The sequence below is a fragment of the Hyperoodon ampullatus genome (assembly GCF_949752795.1).
Source record: "Hyperoodon ampullatus genome assembly, chromosome: 19".
NCBI classification, from domain to species: Eukaryota; Metazoa; Chordata; class Mammalia; order Artiodactyla; family Ziphiidae; genus Hyperoodon; species Hyperoodon ampullatus.
In genome coordinates this window covers 29,593,063-29,609,758 of record NC_136932.1, presented here as the reverse complement: position 1 = coordinate 29,609,758, position 16,696 = coordinate 29,593,063, and the positions used below count along the sequence as shown (strand labels likewise).

Here is a 16,696-nt window from a genome sequence, read left to right as displayed (position 1 = left end):
GGCTCCTGAGGTTGTACCTTCTCCACCTCAGCAGGAAGACACAGCTCAGCATCCAGAGTGTCCTGGTGAGGTTGAATCTGCTCCAACTCAGTCTCCAGAGCTCTCTAATGTGACTGTAGTTTTCTCTCCAGAGCTTCATGTGACAACAGCTTCTCCTCTAGGTCAGGATCGAGCTCAGCTTCTGCAGCGGCCCAATGTCACTGTTAAACCTGTGGATCTTGCACTTATCGTAACTCCAGCGTTCACTAATGGGGTTGAAACTTCTCCACCCCAACAAGAAACCTCGGCTCAGTCTACAATGTCCCCTGAGCGGTTGGTACCTTTGTCAGTTCAGCAAGAGGTTTCAGATCAGCATGCAACCCCCTGTGAAAATGTTGAACCTTCTCCGGTCCAGCAGGGAGCCCCAACTCAACCTCAAGGGCTTCCTGAGGAAACTGAACCTTCTCCAAGCCAGCAGGAGAGCTCAGCTCAGCATCCAAAGCCCACTGAGTGGGTTGCACCTTCTCCAGTCCAGCATCAGCACCCAAGTCAGCCTCCAGGGGCCTCTACAGATGGTGCAGCTGAATCTTCAGCGCATAATGAAGTGACATTCTCACCTCTAGGTCCAGGTGGAGTTGAACATCCAGTGTTGCCTAACATCACAGTTCAACCCGTGGATCTGGTGGTTCTCTTAACTCTAGAGCCCACTAAAGAGGTTGAACATCCTCCAGTGCAGCAGGAGGACCCTACGCAGACTCCAGATCCCCCTGGAGGGGTAGAGCTTTCTTTAGTCCAGGAGGAGGCACCAGCTCAGTCTCCAGTTCCCCAGGGGGGCTCAGCTACATCTCCTGAGCCCCCTAAGGAAGTGATACCTTCTCCCACACAGCAGGAGTTTCATGCTCAGTCATCAGAGCTCCTTGCAAAGGTGGAACCATTTCCAGTCCCTCAAGGGACCTTTCCTCAGCTTCTACAGCCCCCTGAGAATATGGAATCTTCTCCAGTCCAACAGGAGTTCCCACACCTACCTCTGGAACCCCTTAAAGAGACAGAACCTTCTCCAGCCCAGCAGGAGGCCCCATCTCAGTCTACACAGCCACCTAAGGAGGTTGTAGCACAAACTCCAGTGCATTATGGGATGACAGTTCCAACACTAGGACAGGATCAAGCTCAGCATTCAAACTTGCCCAGTGTCACAGTTAAACCTTTGGACCAGGGGCTTCCCACAGCTCCAGAACCTACAACGTAGGCTGAACATTCCGCAGCCCTGCAGCAGACTGCAGTTCCGCCAACTTACCCTGAGGTGACATTTCCAAATCCAGAGCAAGTTCAGGCTCAGCATCCAACCTGGAGTGAGACCACAGTTCAACCTTTGGACCTGGAACTTACGTGAACTCTGGAATCCAGTATGGAGGTTGAACCTTCTCCAACTATGCAGCAGACCCAAGCTCAGCCTCCAGAGCTCATTAAGGAAGTTGTAACTCAACCTCCATTGTATCCCGAGGTGACAGTTCCAGCACCAGATCAGGATCATACTGAGCATCCAACATCACCAAGTATCACAGTTAAACCTTTGGACCTGGAGCTTACCACAACTCCAGAACCTACTAAAGAGTCTGAGCATTCTACAGCCTGGAAGAAGACTACAGCTCCCCCTCCAAAACACCCTGAGGTGAAACTTGCACAACCAAACCTGACTCAAGTCACAGTTCCACCTGTGGACCTGGGAGTTAACATATCTCAGCAACCAAAGCCATCTGAGACAGTTCTTTTTCCTTTGACTCAGTATTCAGTATCCACAGGTCTTCCTGGTGTAAAATATACCCCAGAGAAGAAACAGCCAGAACAGAATGCCACCACAAACATCAGCATATGTGAGCTCTGTACCTGCACAAATGAGACGCTGTCGTGTGTTGGTCTCAGCCCAAAGCAGAAGCTGCACAGAGTGCCTGAGCCAGAGCCTAACGCCTACAACGGCACCTTCACCATCATGTAAGAATCGCCATTCCTCATTTATTTTCTGCATCCTGCCTGACATGGCAGCCTTTCTTCAGGTCTTCCTGGGTCCTCCTTATGTCCCCAATCCACATTGACTGACTTTCTGTTTCCATCTTTTGTTTGTCTTATCTTCATTCTCCTTCTATTTTTCCCTCTCCTCCAGTCTTTTAATTGCCCTTATTTTTCCCCCATTATTTAATTCCCTAACATCTACTCTTCTCCCATCTTTACTCCATCCTCTTTACAGCAACATGTCCCTCTCCCCATCTCATTGGTGGTAATACAACAAAGTGGTTAACAGTAGAGATTCCGGAGCCAGACTACCTGGGTTTTAACCCAGGTCACTCATTTATTAGCTTTAGGACACAATTTCCTATCTGTAAAATGGGGATTATGGTAGTTATCATCTCATCTCATAGGATGACTCTTATGACTCCTCAACAGAATTGGATGCCAGGGAAATTCTGTTCCCTGAGAAAGAGAATATTTCACTTAATTTTTAACAGAATTAATTTTCCTTAATTTTAAATAATTTACACTCTAATAGGCATTTGGCTAGTGGCTACTGTAATGGACAATGGAGCTCTAGGGCCTTGGGGATAACAGATTTAGCTAGACAGCAATAGAGGGAAAGCAGGGATAGTTTAGGTCCTCATCAGGCCCTGTGGGATGGGGCTGGGGTGGATGTCCTCAACCACAGAACAATTCTCTTGTCCCTTTATTCCTCATGCATATCTGTCCCCTCTTTTTCTAGGTTTCTCATCACACACTGATATCCACACTACTTGATGGTCTCGGTGAGTTGTTGGATGTCTCTCAGTGAAGGCGCCTGGGAGACAGAGCTTCACACTTGGCCTGCCTGCTGTCTCTGGCGGGCGTCAAAGACCACACGCCCTAGAGAGAGCTTCGCACTTGTCCCTGTCTGCTGTCTCTGGCGGGCGTCAAAGACCACACGCCCTAGCCGGGTGCCTGACCCAGGACAGTAGGGCTTCCAGCTGGTTTTGGGAGGCGTAGACATCTGGCGATAGTTCTGGCAGGCTGGAGGAACTGTATCAAGGGGGTGGTACATCCAGTCTTGGCTGCCTGTTCACTACGAGGACGTTAGCAGGTCACTGTAGGCCCCCTGAGCCTTGGCAGAGCAGGAGTTGTGACTGGGTGGGACAGAAGTCCATGGTATGTGCTGCCCTGCATCCTCCTTTCAGGGAACTGTCTCAGATATAAATGACTTTTGGGTCTGATGTGGGTCCAAAACTTGGACAGAGTCAGTTCCAAGAGGAAAAGAATTTTTTTTTTTTTTTGGCCAAGCCATGGAGCATGCGGGGTCTGAGTTCCCCGACCAGGGATTGAACCCCAGGCACTGCAGTTAAAACGCCAAGTCCCAACAACTGGACTACCAGGGAACAGAATTGGATGCCAGGTAATTTCTGTTCCCTGAGAAAGAATTTTTAACTTGATTTTTAACAATTAATTTTCCTTAATTTTAACTAATTTACATTCTAATAGGCATTTGGCTAGTGGCTACTGTAATTGACAGTGGCAGCTATAGGGCCTCGGGCATAACAGATTTAGCTAGACAGCGATGGAGTGAAAGCAGGGATAGTTTAGGTCCTCATCAGGCCCTGTGGGATGGGGCTGGGGTGGATGTCTTCAAAGACCCACAGAACAATTCTCTTGTCTCTTTATTCCTCATGCTTATCTGTCCCCTCTTTTTCTAAGTTTCTCATCACACACCGATATCCCCACTCCTTGACGGTCTCCGGTGAGTTGTTGGATGTCTCTCGGTGAAGGCGCCTGGGAGACAGAGCTTCGCACTTGTCCCTGCCTGCTCTGAACTGTCTCTGGCAGGCGTCAAAGACCACACGCCCTAGCCGGTTGCCTGACCCAGGACAGTAGGGCTTCCAGCTGGTTTTGGGAGGCATAGACATCTGGCGATAGTTCTGTCAGGCTGGTGGAACTGTATCCATGCGGTGGTACACCGAGGCTTGGCTGCCTGTGCGCTGCGAGGAGGTTAGCAGGTCATTGTAGGCCACTTGAGCCTTGGGAGAGCAGGAGTTCTGACTGGGTGGGAGAGAAATGCATTGTATGTGCTGCCTTGCATCCTCCTTTCGAGGAACTGCCTCAGATATAAATGACTTTTGGGTTTGATGTGGGCTCAAAACTTGGACAGAGTCAGTTCCCAGAGGGTTCTTGTGGAGGCCAGGGTTTGGGATAAGGCCTGAGTTGTTATGGAGGCCTGGTCTCTTGGGTAAGCCAGAGTCTTGAGTAAGGGCTGGACCCTTATGGGGGCCAGGATCTCGATTAATTCCTGTGTCCTTGTGGAAGTTAGGGTCATGGGTATGTTCTGAGCGTCTGTAAATTCCAGCATATTGGGTAAGGCCACATCTCCTTTTGACTTCAGTGGCTTGGGTAAGGCCTGGATTCTTATGGAGGTCAGAATCTTGAGTAAGGCCTTGGCTTCTGCAGATGCCAGAATCTTGGGTCAGACCTGGATTCTTGGAGTCTCCTGAGTCTTGGGTAAGTCTCGAGCCCTTATAGATGCGAGGGGTTTGCACAAGGCCTGGGTTCTTATGGAGACCCGATTCCTGGCAAAGGACTGAGCTCTTGTTGATTGCAGAGTCTTGGGCAATGTATGGACTCTTCTGTGGCCCAGAGTCTTGGGTAAAGTCTGGACTCCCAGAGACCCCTGAATCTTGGGCATTACCTGTACTCTTGTCACATCCAGAATCTTGAGAAGGGTGTGGGCTATTATGGAAGCCTGTTTTTTGGGAGAGCGCTTGACTTTTATAGAGTACAGTCCCTTGGTTTCGCTCAAGATTCCTATAGACTCCAGAATCGTGCATGAAGCCTGAGCTCCTATTAATGTAAGAAGTTTGGAGAAATGATGTGTTCTTGCAGAGACCAGAGAGTTGCGTGAGATATGGGCTTTTAAAGAAACGTCCATGTAGAGTAGAACCTAAGATCTTCTGGGAGCCAGAATCTTGGGTAATGACTGGATTCTTCTGAAGTTCAGAGTCTTGGGAAAGGCTTCGATTCTTGCAGAGGTAAGGGTCTTGGGTAAGGGCTGGAAGCTTGTGGAGGCCTGGGTCTTGAGCAAGGCCTTGGTTCTTGGGGAGGCCTGCGTCTCGGGTAAGGCCTGGGTTCTTGTGGAGGCCTGGATTTGGGGTAAGTCCTGGGTTTCTGAAACTCTACAGTCTTTTGAACGGCTTCGGGTCCTTTGGAGGATAGAGCCTTGGTTGAGGCCTAGACTCTCATGAAGTTCATTGGCTGGTTTTTGGTTCGGGAAGTAGTGGATAACTGGGGAGGCATGGGAACCTGGGGAGAGAGGACAGACTGAGGAGACTTGGAGGTTTGGGGAAAGATGGGGGTTCATATTAAGGTGGAGGGCTTCTGGTGGTTGCTCTGTTGATGAAGGACAAAGGATCTGGGAGAAACAAGAGGCAGAGAAAGGGTGCATGGGGGAGGCATGGTGCATGATGAGCTCTGGGCACTGATCAGAGAATGGAAGCAAGGTTGAGAAGGTGCAGCATCCTTGGAGTACACCAATTATTAGGGGTAGACTGGGGTCTGGGGATCCGTGTTTCTCTTCTCAGACCTGCAAGGATGGAAGCTACAGTAAGGGAAGGTCTTGGACTGTACAAATTTGTCTTTGGCACCATTTGAGATCTTCCATTCCATATTCCCCAACTCCACGTAACCCAATATGGGTCCTGTGGACGGCTTGGCACTGTCCCCACTACATTTCTTCAGTGTTTGCTCAGCTGTACCAGACCAGAGCTCACCAGACCATGCCCCTCTTGGGGCCTGGAGAGGGTACCCAAGTCATTTCTGGAGTACCCAGAGTTCTGAGGGGGACACACATGGAATAAGTTCTGCTTTACACTGCGGGCCTCTTAGACCACATGGCCAGTGGAGAGGCCTTGGCTGAAGGCAGACAAGGTAGAGGGAATAGAATCTAGGATGGGGGTAGGGGTGTTCGTAGGGACTAGTGTGGTCGTCAGTGCCATGACCAGTGCTGGGACAGTGGTTGTGGCAGATATCGGGACAGGGGCTGGTGTAGGGGCTAGGGTTAGGAGTAGTAGCAGGGGCAGAAGTTGGGAGAGGGACCAGAATGTTGGCATGGGTATAGGTCAGATGAGCATAGGTCAGGGTGCAGAGAGAAGTGTGGCCCAGGAATTGGGCTGAGGCATGTGAGGGGGCCTTGGCTTGGGCCTGGGCTGGTGTATGGGCTGTGGTATGCTCAGGGCCATGGACTTGGGCAGGGCTGTGCTCAGGGTTGAGGGCTGTGTAGGGTGTCTGAGCCGAGGGGGTGGTGTGCTCAGGGGGGTGGAATGTGGAGCAAGTCTGGGCCTGAGGTTGGGCGTGCTCAGAGGGGTGGGCGGAGGAGAAGGTCTGGGCTTTGTCAGGAGTGTTCCCAGTGGGGTGCACTAGGGAGAAGGCCTGGGCCTTGGCAGAAGTGTGCTCATGGGCGTGGCCTCGGGAGCAGGTCTCGGCCTGGGGGTGGTGTGTGCTCAGTGGGATGGCCTGAGGAGAAGGTCTGGGCCTTGGCAGGAGCATGTGCAGGGAGCTGAACTGGGGAGCAGGTCTGTGCCCACGCTGGGGCCTGGACTGTGTCATAGTCTGGGGTCTTAGTCTTGCTCTCTTGGGGCAGGCGGAGTGGAACCATGTCCACCTTGCTCATTCTGCGGAGCTTGGAAGATGTCTCTTACCTGGAGTTAAAGGTGGCTTGGGACTTTAAGGCTGTGACTGGAGGGGCGTCCCCAGCTCCCACTACCCCCTCCTTCCACAGTCCCCGTGGAGCCTCCGTGGAACCCCAAGCCCCTCCACACTGAGACTGAATCCAGCAGCACTTAGAAGCCGTCTCATCATCTGTTTCTGGTATCCAGGAGTCAAGGTGTTTTGGGTGCCCGAGCAGGAACCTTGGGCAATGGCGGAAGCGGGGAGAAACTCTTGAGCATATGTTCTTGGGTTCCACCGAGCAGTGCATGCACATACGATGGCTGCCTACACAGCTGGCTTGCTTGCCTGTGGGGAAAGGCGAGATGGGACAGGGCCTGGGGTCCTGAGGGGCTGAGAATCAAGGCAGGGATAGAAGAAAGGGGACAGGCCTACATCCCCTGTGCACATGCTGGTGCCCACTTACCTTTGGGGAAAATACGGTTGAAACCTGCACGCAAAAATCACTTCAGTTGCATCCAGAGCTGAGGGAAGCAGGGGAGGGGGGAGGCCGGGATCAGGGTGAGCCCTGAAATCCAACCCTTGTCCGGCCACACCCCAGCAGCCCTACCACCTCAGCCCCTTCAAGACCCCAGGGCTCCCCCAACCCCACTGCCCAGATCCTGCCCTGACCAGAGTCACCACGTTGATCCCCACGTTGAGCAAGATGAAGCTGACCAGGATCAGAAGAATTGAGTCTCCTAGGTCTTGGCATTTCCTGGGGGTGGTGCCAGAGCACGGCTGGGCTCAGTAATGGGTTTGCTTACCCATGGCCGGACATCGCAGGACTGCCTGGGTCCCCTGGCCTCCATATGTATACTGGGAACCAGACTGGGTCATAATGGGGCAGGTGGTGGGGTCACAGTGAGGGAGGGGGACGAAAAGCAGGGCCCAGGGTGGCATTCCTTGGTTATCAGGGTCAGGTAAGCTGAGCCTGGACAGTCAAACAGGGCCCGGAGGCCGGCACACCTCCTGTCGAGCGGATTACTTCCTTCTGAATCTCAGCTCTAGGACATAGACCACGACTCTCAGCCCTTCCCTCTAGGATGGAACTAGAGCCTATATAGGCATGTTATTGCTCTAGATTAAGAGTTCTCGACCCACGCTCCCACCTTCTCTATTGATACCTGTTAAGCAGGAGCTCTGGAAAGGAGCCAGCTATGATTCACAAAGAACTAAGTTCTGGATGGATCAAGAACCACTTCTTGTTTTCCCTAGACAATTTTCCAAAAATCGTATTCTTCCTATAGAATGCTAACCTTATTTTTTTACATGCAGTTTCTAGCTCCTGCAACTCAGCTGGGGTCCTGCCAGGGAACAGAGGCTGAGGAAGGGCAGAGGAGTTTCGCAAGGAATCCCTGGCTCATAGAAGGGCAGCTAGGATGGGAAAGGGGCCAGAGCCATGGCATGGCTGGACCTGTGCCTGGGTTGGGGGGGACATGAACACCTAGCTACCTCAGCAGGAATTCCTTCCAGGTCCCCTTTAAAGCTGAGGTCTTTAGGGTAATGGGTCTAGAATAAAAAAGACAAATGGGACATAGCTTTGAGCCCCCTCAAATGAGGAGATACCACTTCAGCAATAAGTCCCACCCTCCTCCCCTACAGGTCAGGCCAAGGAGGGTGAGGGCCTCTTGGTCTCTAGACCACATACACCCCTCCAGCTTCTAACTGAATAGAACTTGCTTTACCTCAGCTGGCTGTTAGGTACCCAAAAAGGCTCTGCTCCCGGGGGACCAGTCTCCACTCCATGCTTTCTCAATTAAAGACGATTTATACAATTGAAGTGTTGTCTGCCATCTGTGGGTAGCAGACTTTGGCAGTTGCTCGGGGAGGGATGAAGTCCCAGGGGCGGGGCGGGTAGGCTGGCGGCTGCCCCCCAATAACAGGTGCACATTCCTGGGCGCCTCGTCACTTCCCTTGCGCTGCTGTCCTGGCGGCTCACCCAAGGGGACTCACTGAGCGACGCGGCGGGCTATGACCCCAGGGGCGCTGGTGCTGCTGCTGGGGGCGTTGGGGGCGCCTTTCGCCCCGGGTAAGTCTGGGCCTCAAAGGGACAGTGACAGGGCCAGAGGTCGTGGCCGGGCACCAGGGCTTCACTCAGTTCTCTCCTCCTCCAGGCGCCCGCGGCTCGGAGGCAGACAGCCGAGTCCGCGAGAAACTTTTCTCGGGCTATGATAGCTCGGTGAGGCCGGCGCGGGAGGTGGGAGACCGTCTCGGGGTCAGCATTGGTCTCAGCCTAGCGCAATTAATCAGCCTGGTGAGGGCGCACGCGGGGAGCTGAGGTCTGGCCCACGAGCCGGCTGGGGTGCGTGGCTTTAGGCAGGGCGGTACCCAGGGACCACTGGGGATGGGGTCCGGGGCGAGGCCAGGCTGGGTGACTGACGGGCCGTTAGTAGAGATTGGTTCGAAATCGGACCAATGGACAAGCTGTGGGCGTGGCTGCTGGACGGGCCAGGATTGAGCCGGGCAGGATGATGAACGGGCCTGTGGGCGGATCTCAAAGTGGAGCTGGGGCCGATGGACAGGCCAGAGAGCGGACCTTGAGGCGGGGTCACAGGCTGGGGCGGACCTTGGTGCCGGACAGGGTCAATAAACAACAGCGGGCAGAGATTCACTCCGGCTGGGGCTGGGACAGATAAATGAACTGGCTGGCTGTATGGCCAGCAGGACGTTTACGAGATAGAGGCGGAGCTTAAGCCAACGCAGTTTATAGGAGGTCGGCTTGAACCGAAGAGGGTGCGACTCAGAAAAAGAGGGGAGTTTCCAGGGAGAGTTTACCCACCGAGCCCCTCATTTCTCTACACTGCCATCATATCTACCCTTTAAACTTTTCCCTTCTAGAACGAGAAGGATGAGGAGATGAACACAAAGGTCTCCTTAGACCTGGTACGGAGACCCCCGCAGGGTGGAAAGGGCGGGTGTCCCGCTGCCTTTACAATTTCCTCGAATGTCCCGCCCAGTAAGATTTTTTTTTTTTTTTTTTTTTTTCATCACGACCTCAGAAAACACATTTATAACTGAAACAGAAGCTTCAGGAAACAATACCTGTCTTTACTATGGGAGCTGCATTCCATGCATTTTTCATTCTAAAAATTTTTTAACACTGGTTTGGGGCCACTCATTTGATTCCGGACCTATGAAAAGGGTCGTTAACTGCAGTTTGAAAACCACTGTTTTAGAGGCTAGCGTGCAACCCCCTCGTTTTTACAGAAAAAAGAAATTGGGGCCCGATGAGAGAGAAGGGGAAATTAGTTGATAGGGTCCCAAAGAGTGCAGCTGGAGTCTTAAACAGAGCCCCGGCCTCCGGAACCACAGACCATGCCTGCGCGGCTCTCCTCCCTTGCATTCCCTGCCTGGGCTTCCTTCGCACATCCCAGCACTTCTTCCAGCCCCCAGCCCCAGACGGCCCCTCAGCCTCTGCTTCCCTAGGAGTGGACTGACGACAGGCTGAGCTGGGACCCTGAGGAGCACGAGGACATCGCTTCACTCCGCATCACTGCCGAATCCGTGTGGCTACCAGACGTGGGGCTCCTAAACAAGTAAGGATGTTCCCAAAGTCTGGGAGGTGGGGCAGGGCCTCTGGAGGGGCGCGGCCTCCGGAGGGAGGGGCCTGATCCCAGATGAGAAGATTCTTTCCCTGCAGCAACGACGGAAATGTTGACGTTGCTCTGGACATCAGCATCGTGGTGTCCTCCGACGGCTCCGTGCGCTGGCAGCCCCCGGGCACCTATCGCAGCAGCTGCAGCATCCAGGTGTCCGGGCCCCACCTGAGAAGCTCAAGGCGCTCTTAGAAACCCTCACTCGGATATCCCTCCTCCATTATCCCCATGACCCTCACGTCTCTCTTACCCTTCTGATTTTCCTTTGAGTTTCATCTTCTCTGTCCACTTTCATTGACTTCCAGTCTTCCTCAGTGACCGCCCCCCTCCATTGTCCATGACCTCCCCGCATAACCTTCTTATTCCTCTGTGACTCCACTTCTCTGGGATCTTCCCCTGGTGGTCCCTATCTCCCTAGTGCCCCATATCCTCTGACCCCTGTCTGCCCTGTGACCTCCCCAACTCCCCCAGCCCTGACCAGCTCTCTGGCAGCTCTAGTGACTCTCCACTCCATCCCGGTCACCTACTTCCCCTTTGACTGGCAGAACTGCACCATGGTGTTCAGTTCCTATAGCTATGACAGCTCAGAAGTCAGTCTGCAGACCGGCTTGGGTCCCGATGGGCAGGAGCGGCAGGAAGTGCATATTCATGAAGGCACCTTTATTGGTGAGTGGGCATGGCTCCCATGTCCATGGGCTTTATGATTTCCAGTTTCTAACAGGCTGATAAATATACTCCCATCAGTGAGTCCCTGTGGGTTCAGCAAGATAGGTGTAACTGTCTATATTTTATGGTTATGGAAATTGAGACTCGCTCAGATTTATTAGAGATGGGCTGTCCAGCCCAGGGACCGTAGCTAGCCCCTTATTACATCAGTCCCCCCTGCTCTAGGATGTGGCAGAGAAAGCCATACCTGGGAATTCCCTGGCGGTCCAGTGGTTAGGACGCCACACTTTCACTGCTGAGGGCCCGGGTTCAATCCCTCGTTGGGGAACTAGGATCCCACAAGCAGCGCAGTGGTGCAGTGAGGCAAAAAAAAAAAAAAAAGCTGTATCTGGCACCAAAAAAGACAGGTTCCACATCTGTGTCACCTTCTCTTCTCCCTCCCCCGCCCCCCACGAGAATGGTCAATGGGAGATTATTCACAAGCCTTCTCGGCTAATCCAGCCTCCAGTGGATCCTAGGGGAGGGGGGGAAAGATGGCGTGAAGAAGTCACCTTCTACCTCATCATTCGCCAGAAGCCTCTCTTTTACCTGGTCAACGTCATTGCCCCACGCATCCTCATCACTCTTCTGACCATCTTCGTCTTCTACCTGCCACCAGATGCAGGTAAGAGGGGAAGGGGCCCAGCACTCCTTCTTACCAATTGCTCAGGTTCTTCCTCTTCGCCTATAATACAGGGAAGGTTTTCGTGCCAACTGAAGCCTTCATGAACTGTGCTTCAGCAATCTGACCCAGGTTTTCCTTTCAGGAAGAGCCTTTGCCTCTGCATCCAGATTTCCCCTCCAACCTCAAGCTCTACCTCCCCTCTGCTGCTCACTTCTCTGCACCCAGTAACTTCTGAACTCTTCCCTTCAGAGTCCTAGGATCTCATCCTTGGAACTGCCACTCCTCTGACCAACAAACTCCCAGGCTTAGCTAACGCTTCCTTTCCCTTTCCCCATTCCTGGCATCCTCCCCCCCCCCGCCACTTGTCAAATGCCGCCTACTAGTCCCTTAACCTCCTATCTCCCTTGGAAATAATAGCCAACATTTCTCTGGGAGACAGCACAATATGCTAACAGAGTAACCTTGGACAAATTCCTTAATCTCTTAGTGTCCTGATCTGGAAATAGGCCAGTCATTGTCCCTCCCCCATAGGACTATTTTGAGGATTAACGGAGTTAATAGAACTATGCCTGGTACTCTGTAAGCTTTGTGTAAGTGTAGGTATAGTCTTTTCTAATTTTGAGCACTTGCTATAAGATAATACAAACAATGTGTTACATATATTAACTCAGTTCTAATCTTCACAACTCTGTGAGGTAAGTACTGAATTGTCTTCCCGTTTCACAGAGGCTAAGTGAGTTGAAGTCATTCACCTGACATTACACAGAGAGAGGCAGTGTTGCTCTTCCAACCCTGCTTAGTACTAGTCTGATTCAGAGACTGATATCCTAAACACTCATATTCAAAACATGCTTTCCTGGGAGTTCCCTGGTAGCCTAGTGGTTAGGATTCTGGGCTTTTACTGCTGTGGCCTGAAAAACAAAACAAAACAAACAAAAAACACACTCTTTCCTTCTCTGTGTAATCAAGCCCTCTCTCAGTCTAGGGAAGGAGAGTGATGAATCTCTAGAACACACTTCCACATGTAACTTCTCCTTCTTCCTGGAGCAAGGCAAATCTTGGGACCCAATATTACAAGACTCAAGTAGAACAGACCATAATAGTTATTTATTTCAATACCTTCCATGAAGTTTTCAGTGCCTGTTGTATGCCACAGTAATAACCAGCCACCTGGCATATTCTTATATACTAGGTTTCATTTTCAGATCCTTCGATTTGCTATATAGTTCCTGCTACAGGGGTTGGTCCATTCATTCATTTAACAATATTTGTTAAACATCTGTAATGTGCAAGGCACTGGGAATGCATCAGTGAATAAAACAGACAAAATCCCTGCTCTTGTGGAGTTTATGTTCTAGTGGGGCAGACAGTCAGTAAACAAAATAAATAAACCCATTGGATAGTATATTATTATTTTTTAAATTAATTAATTAATTTAGGCTGCGTTGGGTCTTTGTTGCTGCGCGGGGGCTTTCTCTAGTTGTGGTGAACAGGGGCTACTTTCGTTGCAGTGCACGGGCTTCTCATTGCGGTGGCTCCTCTTGTTGTGGAACACGGAATCTAGGCGCACGGGCTTCAGTAGTTGTGGCACCTGGGCTCAGTAGTTGCGGCTCACGGGCTCTAGAGCACAGGCTCAGTAGTTGTGGTGCACGGGCTTAGTTGCTCTGCGGTATGTGGGATCTTCCCGGACCAGGACTCAAACCCGTGTCTCCTGCATTGGCAGGCGGATTCCTAACCACTGTGCCACCAGGGTAGTCCTAGATAGTATATTAGGAGAGGTCAATTCCTAAGAAGGAAAAACAGGAAAAGGGTTTGGGGAGGATGAGAATGGGGGTAGGGGTTGCAATTTATTTATTTATTTAAACAATTTTGTTGAAATATAGTTGATTTACAATGTTGTGTTTCATTTCTGCTGTACAGCAAAGTGACTCATTTATATATATATATATATATATATATATATATATATATATATATATATATATATATGTGTATATATATATATATATATATTCATATTCTTTTCTGCTATGGTTTATCACAGGGGTTGCAATTTAAAAATAGGATGGTCAGTGAATGCCTCACTAAAAAGGGAATGTTTGATCAATATTTGAACAAAGACTTGAAGGAAGTGAGAGAATGACCCTGGTAGATATGTGGGGGAAGAAATTACCAGGAGGAGTTAACAGTGAATGCAAAGGCTCTGAGGTGGGCGTGTGCCTTGCATATTCAAGAAATAACCAATGAAGTAATAACTGAAAGAAGTAAGCAAGAGAGAAAACAGTATGAGATGTAGTCAGAGAGCAAATGGGAAGGCCTTGTAGACTTCAGTAAGGACTTTTATGCTAAAGGCTATGGGAAACCACTGGAGTGATATGATCTGATTTACATTTTAACGGGATCAATCCGGCTGCTCTGTTGAGAACAGTCAGCAGGGGGGCAAAGGATGAAGCAAAGAGGAGGCCTTTATAATAACTCAGATCTGAGGTAATGGTGGCTTGTACCAGGATGGTAGTGGTAGATGGGATAAGTCATCAGTTTCAGGATATATTTTGAAGGTAGAGCCAATAGGGTTTGGTATGGATTGCATATGGGATGAGAGAGAGGAGAGCTGAGAATGATTCCGAGGGATTTGGCCTGAACCACAGGAAAGATCGAGTTGTCATTTATGAACTGAGGAAGACAGTGGGAGGAGTAGGTGGTGAGGGAATTAAGTTTTGGACATGTTAAGTTCGAGATGTCTATTGGACACCCAAATGGAGAGGTTAAGTAGGCAGGTGGATACAAGTGTGGAATTTAGGGGAATCAGTCCAGGTTGGAGGTATAAATGTAGGAGTTATTTGCATGCAGTTGGCCCTTCCAAAAGCCTGTCCTTGAGTGGCCTGGAAACACGTCATTGATCATGCCAGGGAGATTGCTTTCTGGCAAAGCCTAATCCTTCCGCCTACCCCTCTGTCCCCCAAGTAGAGCAGATGGGGCTCTCGATCTTTGCCCTGCTGACCCTTACTGTGTTCCTGCTGCTGCTGGCAGACAAAGTGCCTGAGACCTCCCTGTCTGTCCCCGTCATTATCAAATACCTCATGTTTACCATGGTCCTCGTCACCTTCTCAGTCATCCTTAACATCGTAGTCCTCAACCTGCACCATCGCTCACCCCACACCCACCAAATGCCCCTTTGGGTCCGTCAGGTAAGAAGATCTCCTCTCCAACCTGTGTTAACTCTCAATCCTAGTATTTGGCTTTTTGTCCAGGTATCGCTCCTCACTCCCACCAACTTTCAACCTTCCCTTTCACAGACCTGAGGGAGAACTACAACTCCTGGTAGAGCGTCAAAGTGCCAAGGTCTTTGGGTGTTGAAATGTTGCCCAATTAATTTTATCCTCCCATCATTAACATTGCGTAGATCCCAGACTCTCTTCATCAATACTGCCCATCGTGGGTCCCAAGGAAGCATTCTCAGGGTTAGGTACTATCAGGGTGGAAGCCCTCAGAACTTTTCTTTCCAGTCAGGATGCCTCCTAACCCCCTTAAGGACTCTTGGGCTGTGTAGTTGCATTTCATCTGTGGGATGCATGCACGCATGAGCAGGAATGGGCATGTGCCGTGGGGGTGGTTGGCGGCTTCCCTTCTGGTCTGAAAGCATAAGAGCCCCCTCCAACACGCCTCTTCTTCTACTCTGCAGATCTTTATCCACAAACTCCCTCCGTATCTGGGTCTGAAGAGACCCAAACCTGAGAGAGACCAGATACCGGAGCCACCTCCTATACCTCTCAGGGATTCTCCAGGAAGTGGCTCGGGTTGGGGAACAGATGAATATTTCATCCGCAAGCCACCACATGATTTTCTCTTCCCCAAACCCAACAGGTAGTATCTACTCCCCATGGCCCATGTAGAAGGGAGAGGGCGAACTACAGTTCCCAGAAGACTGTGCGGAGGCAGGCGTCCTAAGCTCTCAGAGGATTTCGTGGTTGAGCATCATGGGAGTTGTAGTCCCCCTTCTGTTGTCCACTTTGCGGGGAGGTGGGAACTAAAGCGTAAGGGAATAGGAGGAATTGCGGAAGGCTAGAGAGGTCGCCGCTGTTGAAGAGAACCTGAAGGGCTCTCTCACGTTTTGAAACCTGGATGGGCGTTGGAGGAGGGAGTTGGGGCGGGGCCTACAGCACCCACGCAGGCCGTCTTTGTGCCCCGGTCGTGGCCAAACAGACTCGCCTCTTCCACGTTCCAGCCTGAACTGTCTGCCCCGGACCTGCGGCCATTTATCGATGGTCCAAGCCGGGCTGTGTGCCTGCCTCCCTACCTACGGGAGGTTGTTTCTTCAATCAGCTACACCACTCAACAGCTGTGGGAACAGGAGGACCACGAAGCTGTGACTCCAAAGAGGGTGGGCTAAGGCAAGGCCTGGGCGTCCTTGGCTCCACTGGCAAACTTAGGCTCCGCCCCCAGTACTCGACTTTTTTTTCTGATTGGAAGTTTGCCTCACTTGGTCCCGCCCCCTGGCTTCCCACTTGTTCTTTACTCACATCCGTCGCCCGCAGTTTCGCTCTCTGCTATTCTGCGGGCCCGCCCTTGTCTCAAAGCCGTGGTTGGAGGGCGTGGGTGCAGTACAGGGACTTTGGGCCGCCTTCCCTGGGGGTTTGGAGCTCAGGAACAGTTTCCTCTTCCTACCCCCAGCTGAAGGAGGACTGGCAGTTTGTGGCCATGGTGGTGGACCGCCTCTTCCTGTGGACCCTCGTCATCTTTCTGGATGCCACGTACCACTTGCCCCCTCCCGACCCCTTTCCTTGAGGACGAGAGGGCCGAGACCGAGGTCCTCAGCCAGTTGAATTGAGAGTTCGGTAGTACTCTCAAGGCCTATCCCTTTCTGCATCTTAACTCCTTCACTAGGAGTCCAATCCTCTCCTCGTTTCGTTTCTAGGGAGGAAGCCCAAGTGGGACTGGGCGGCTGGGGGTCTTGGGCCCACCTGACATGCACTATCCGCTTATTTACTCTTTGGCTTCTTGAAGAAGTTCCATTGGATATTCACATCTAGGTTGGCAATGAATGGAACAAAGAACAAGCACTAGATTGTAAGCCTTCTGA

The 16,696-nt window shown here is 51.3% G+C and overlaps 1 protein-coding gene and 1 pseudogene across 3 annotated transcripts; one reads left to right on the top strand and one right to left on the bottom strand.

Annotated features, from left to right (window-relative positions):
• Positions 1–3,914: 3,914 nt before the first annotated feature.
• Positions 3,915–7,458, bottom strand: LOC307067917 (annotated as a pseudogene). Its single transcript has 4 exons — positions 7,455–7,458; positions 6,980–6,996; positions 5,094–6,465; positions 3,915–4,862 (listed from the first exon to the last, which is right to left on the bottom strand). The product of its transcript is annotated as an uncharacterized misc_RNA (transcript).
• A 1,203-nt stretch (positions 7,459–8,661) lies between these two features.
• Positions 8,662–16,401, top strand: LOC307067514 (acetylcholine receptor subunit beta-like; the record flags this gene model as incomplete). Of its 2 annotated transcripts, XM_079724964.1 has the most annotated exons (11): positions 8,662–8,719; positions 8,805–8,944; positions 9,529–9,573; positions 10,117–10,226; positions 10,331–10,439; positions 10,805–10,952; positions 11,407–11,616; positions 14,581–14,804; positions 15,299–15,480; positions 15,820–15,982; positions 16,288–16,401. In XM_079724964.1, the coding sequence occupies 11 exons, from the start codon at positions 8,662–8,664 to the stop codon at positions 16,399–16,401; spliced, it is 1,503 nt and encodes a 500-aa protein (XP_079581090.1). The 2 variants fall into 2 exon arrangements, with proteins under 2 accessions (XP_079581090.1, XP_079581091.1); XM_079724965.1 differs by lacking the exon at positions 9,529–9,573.
• Positions 16,402–16,696: the final 295 nt, after the last annotated feature.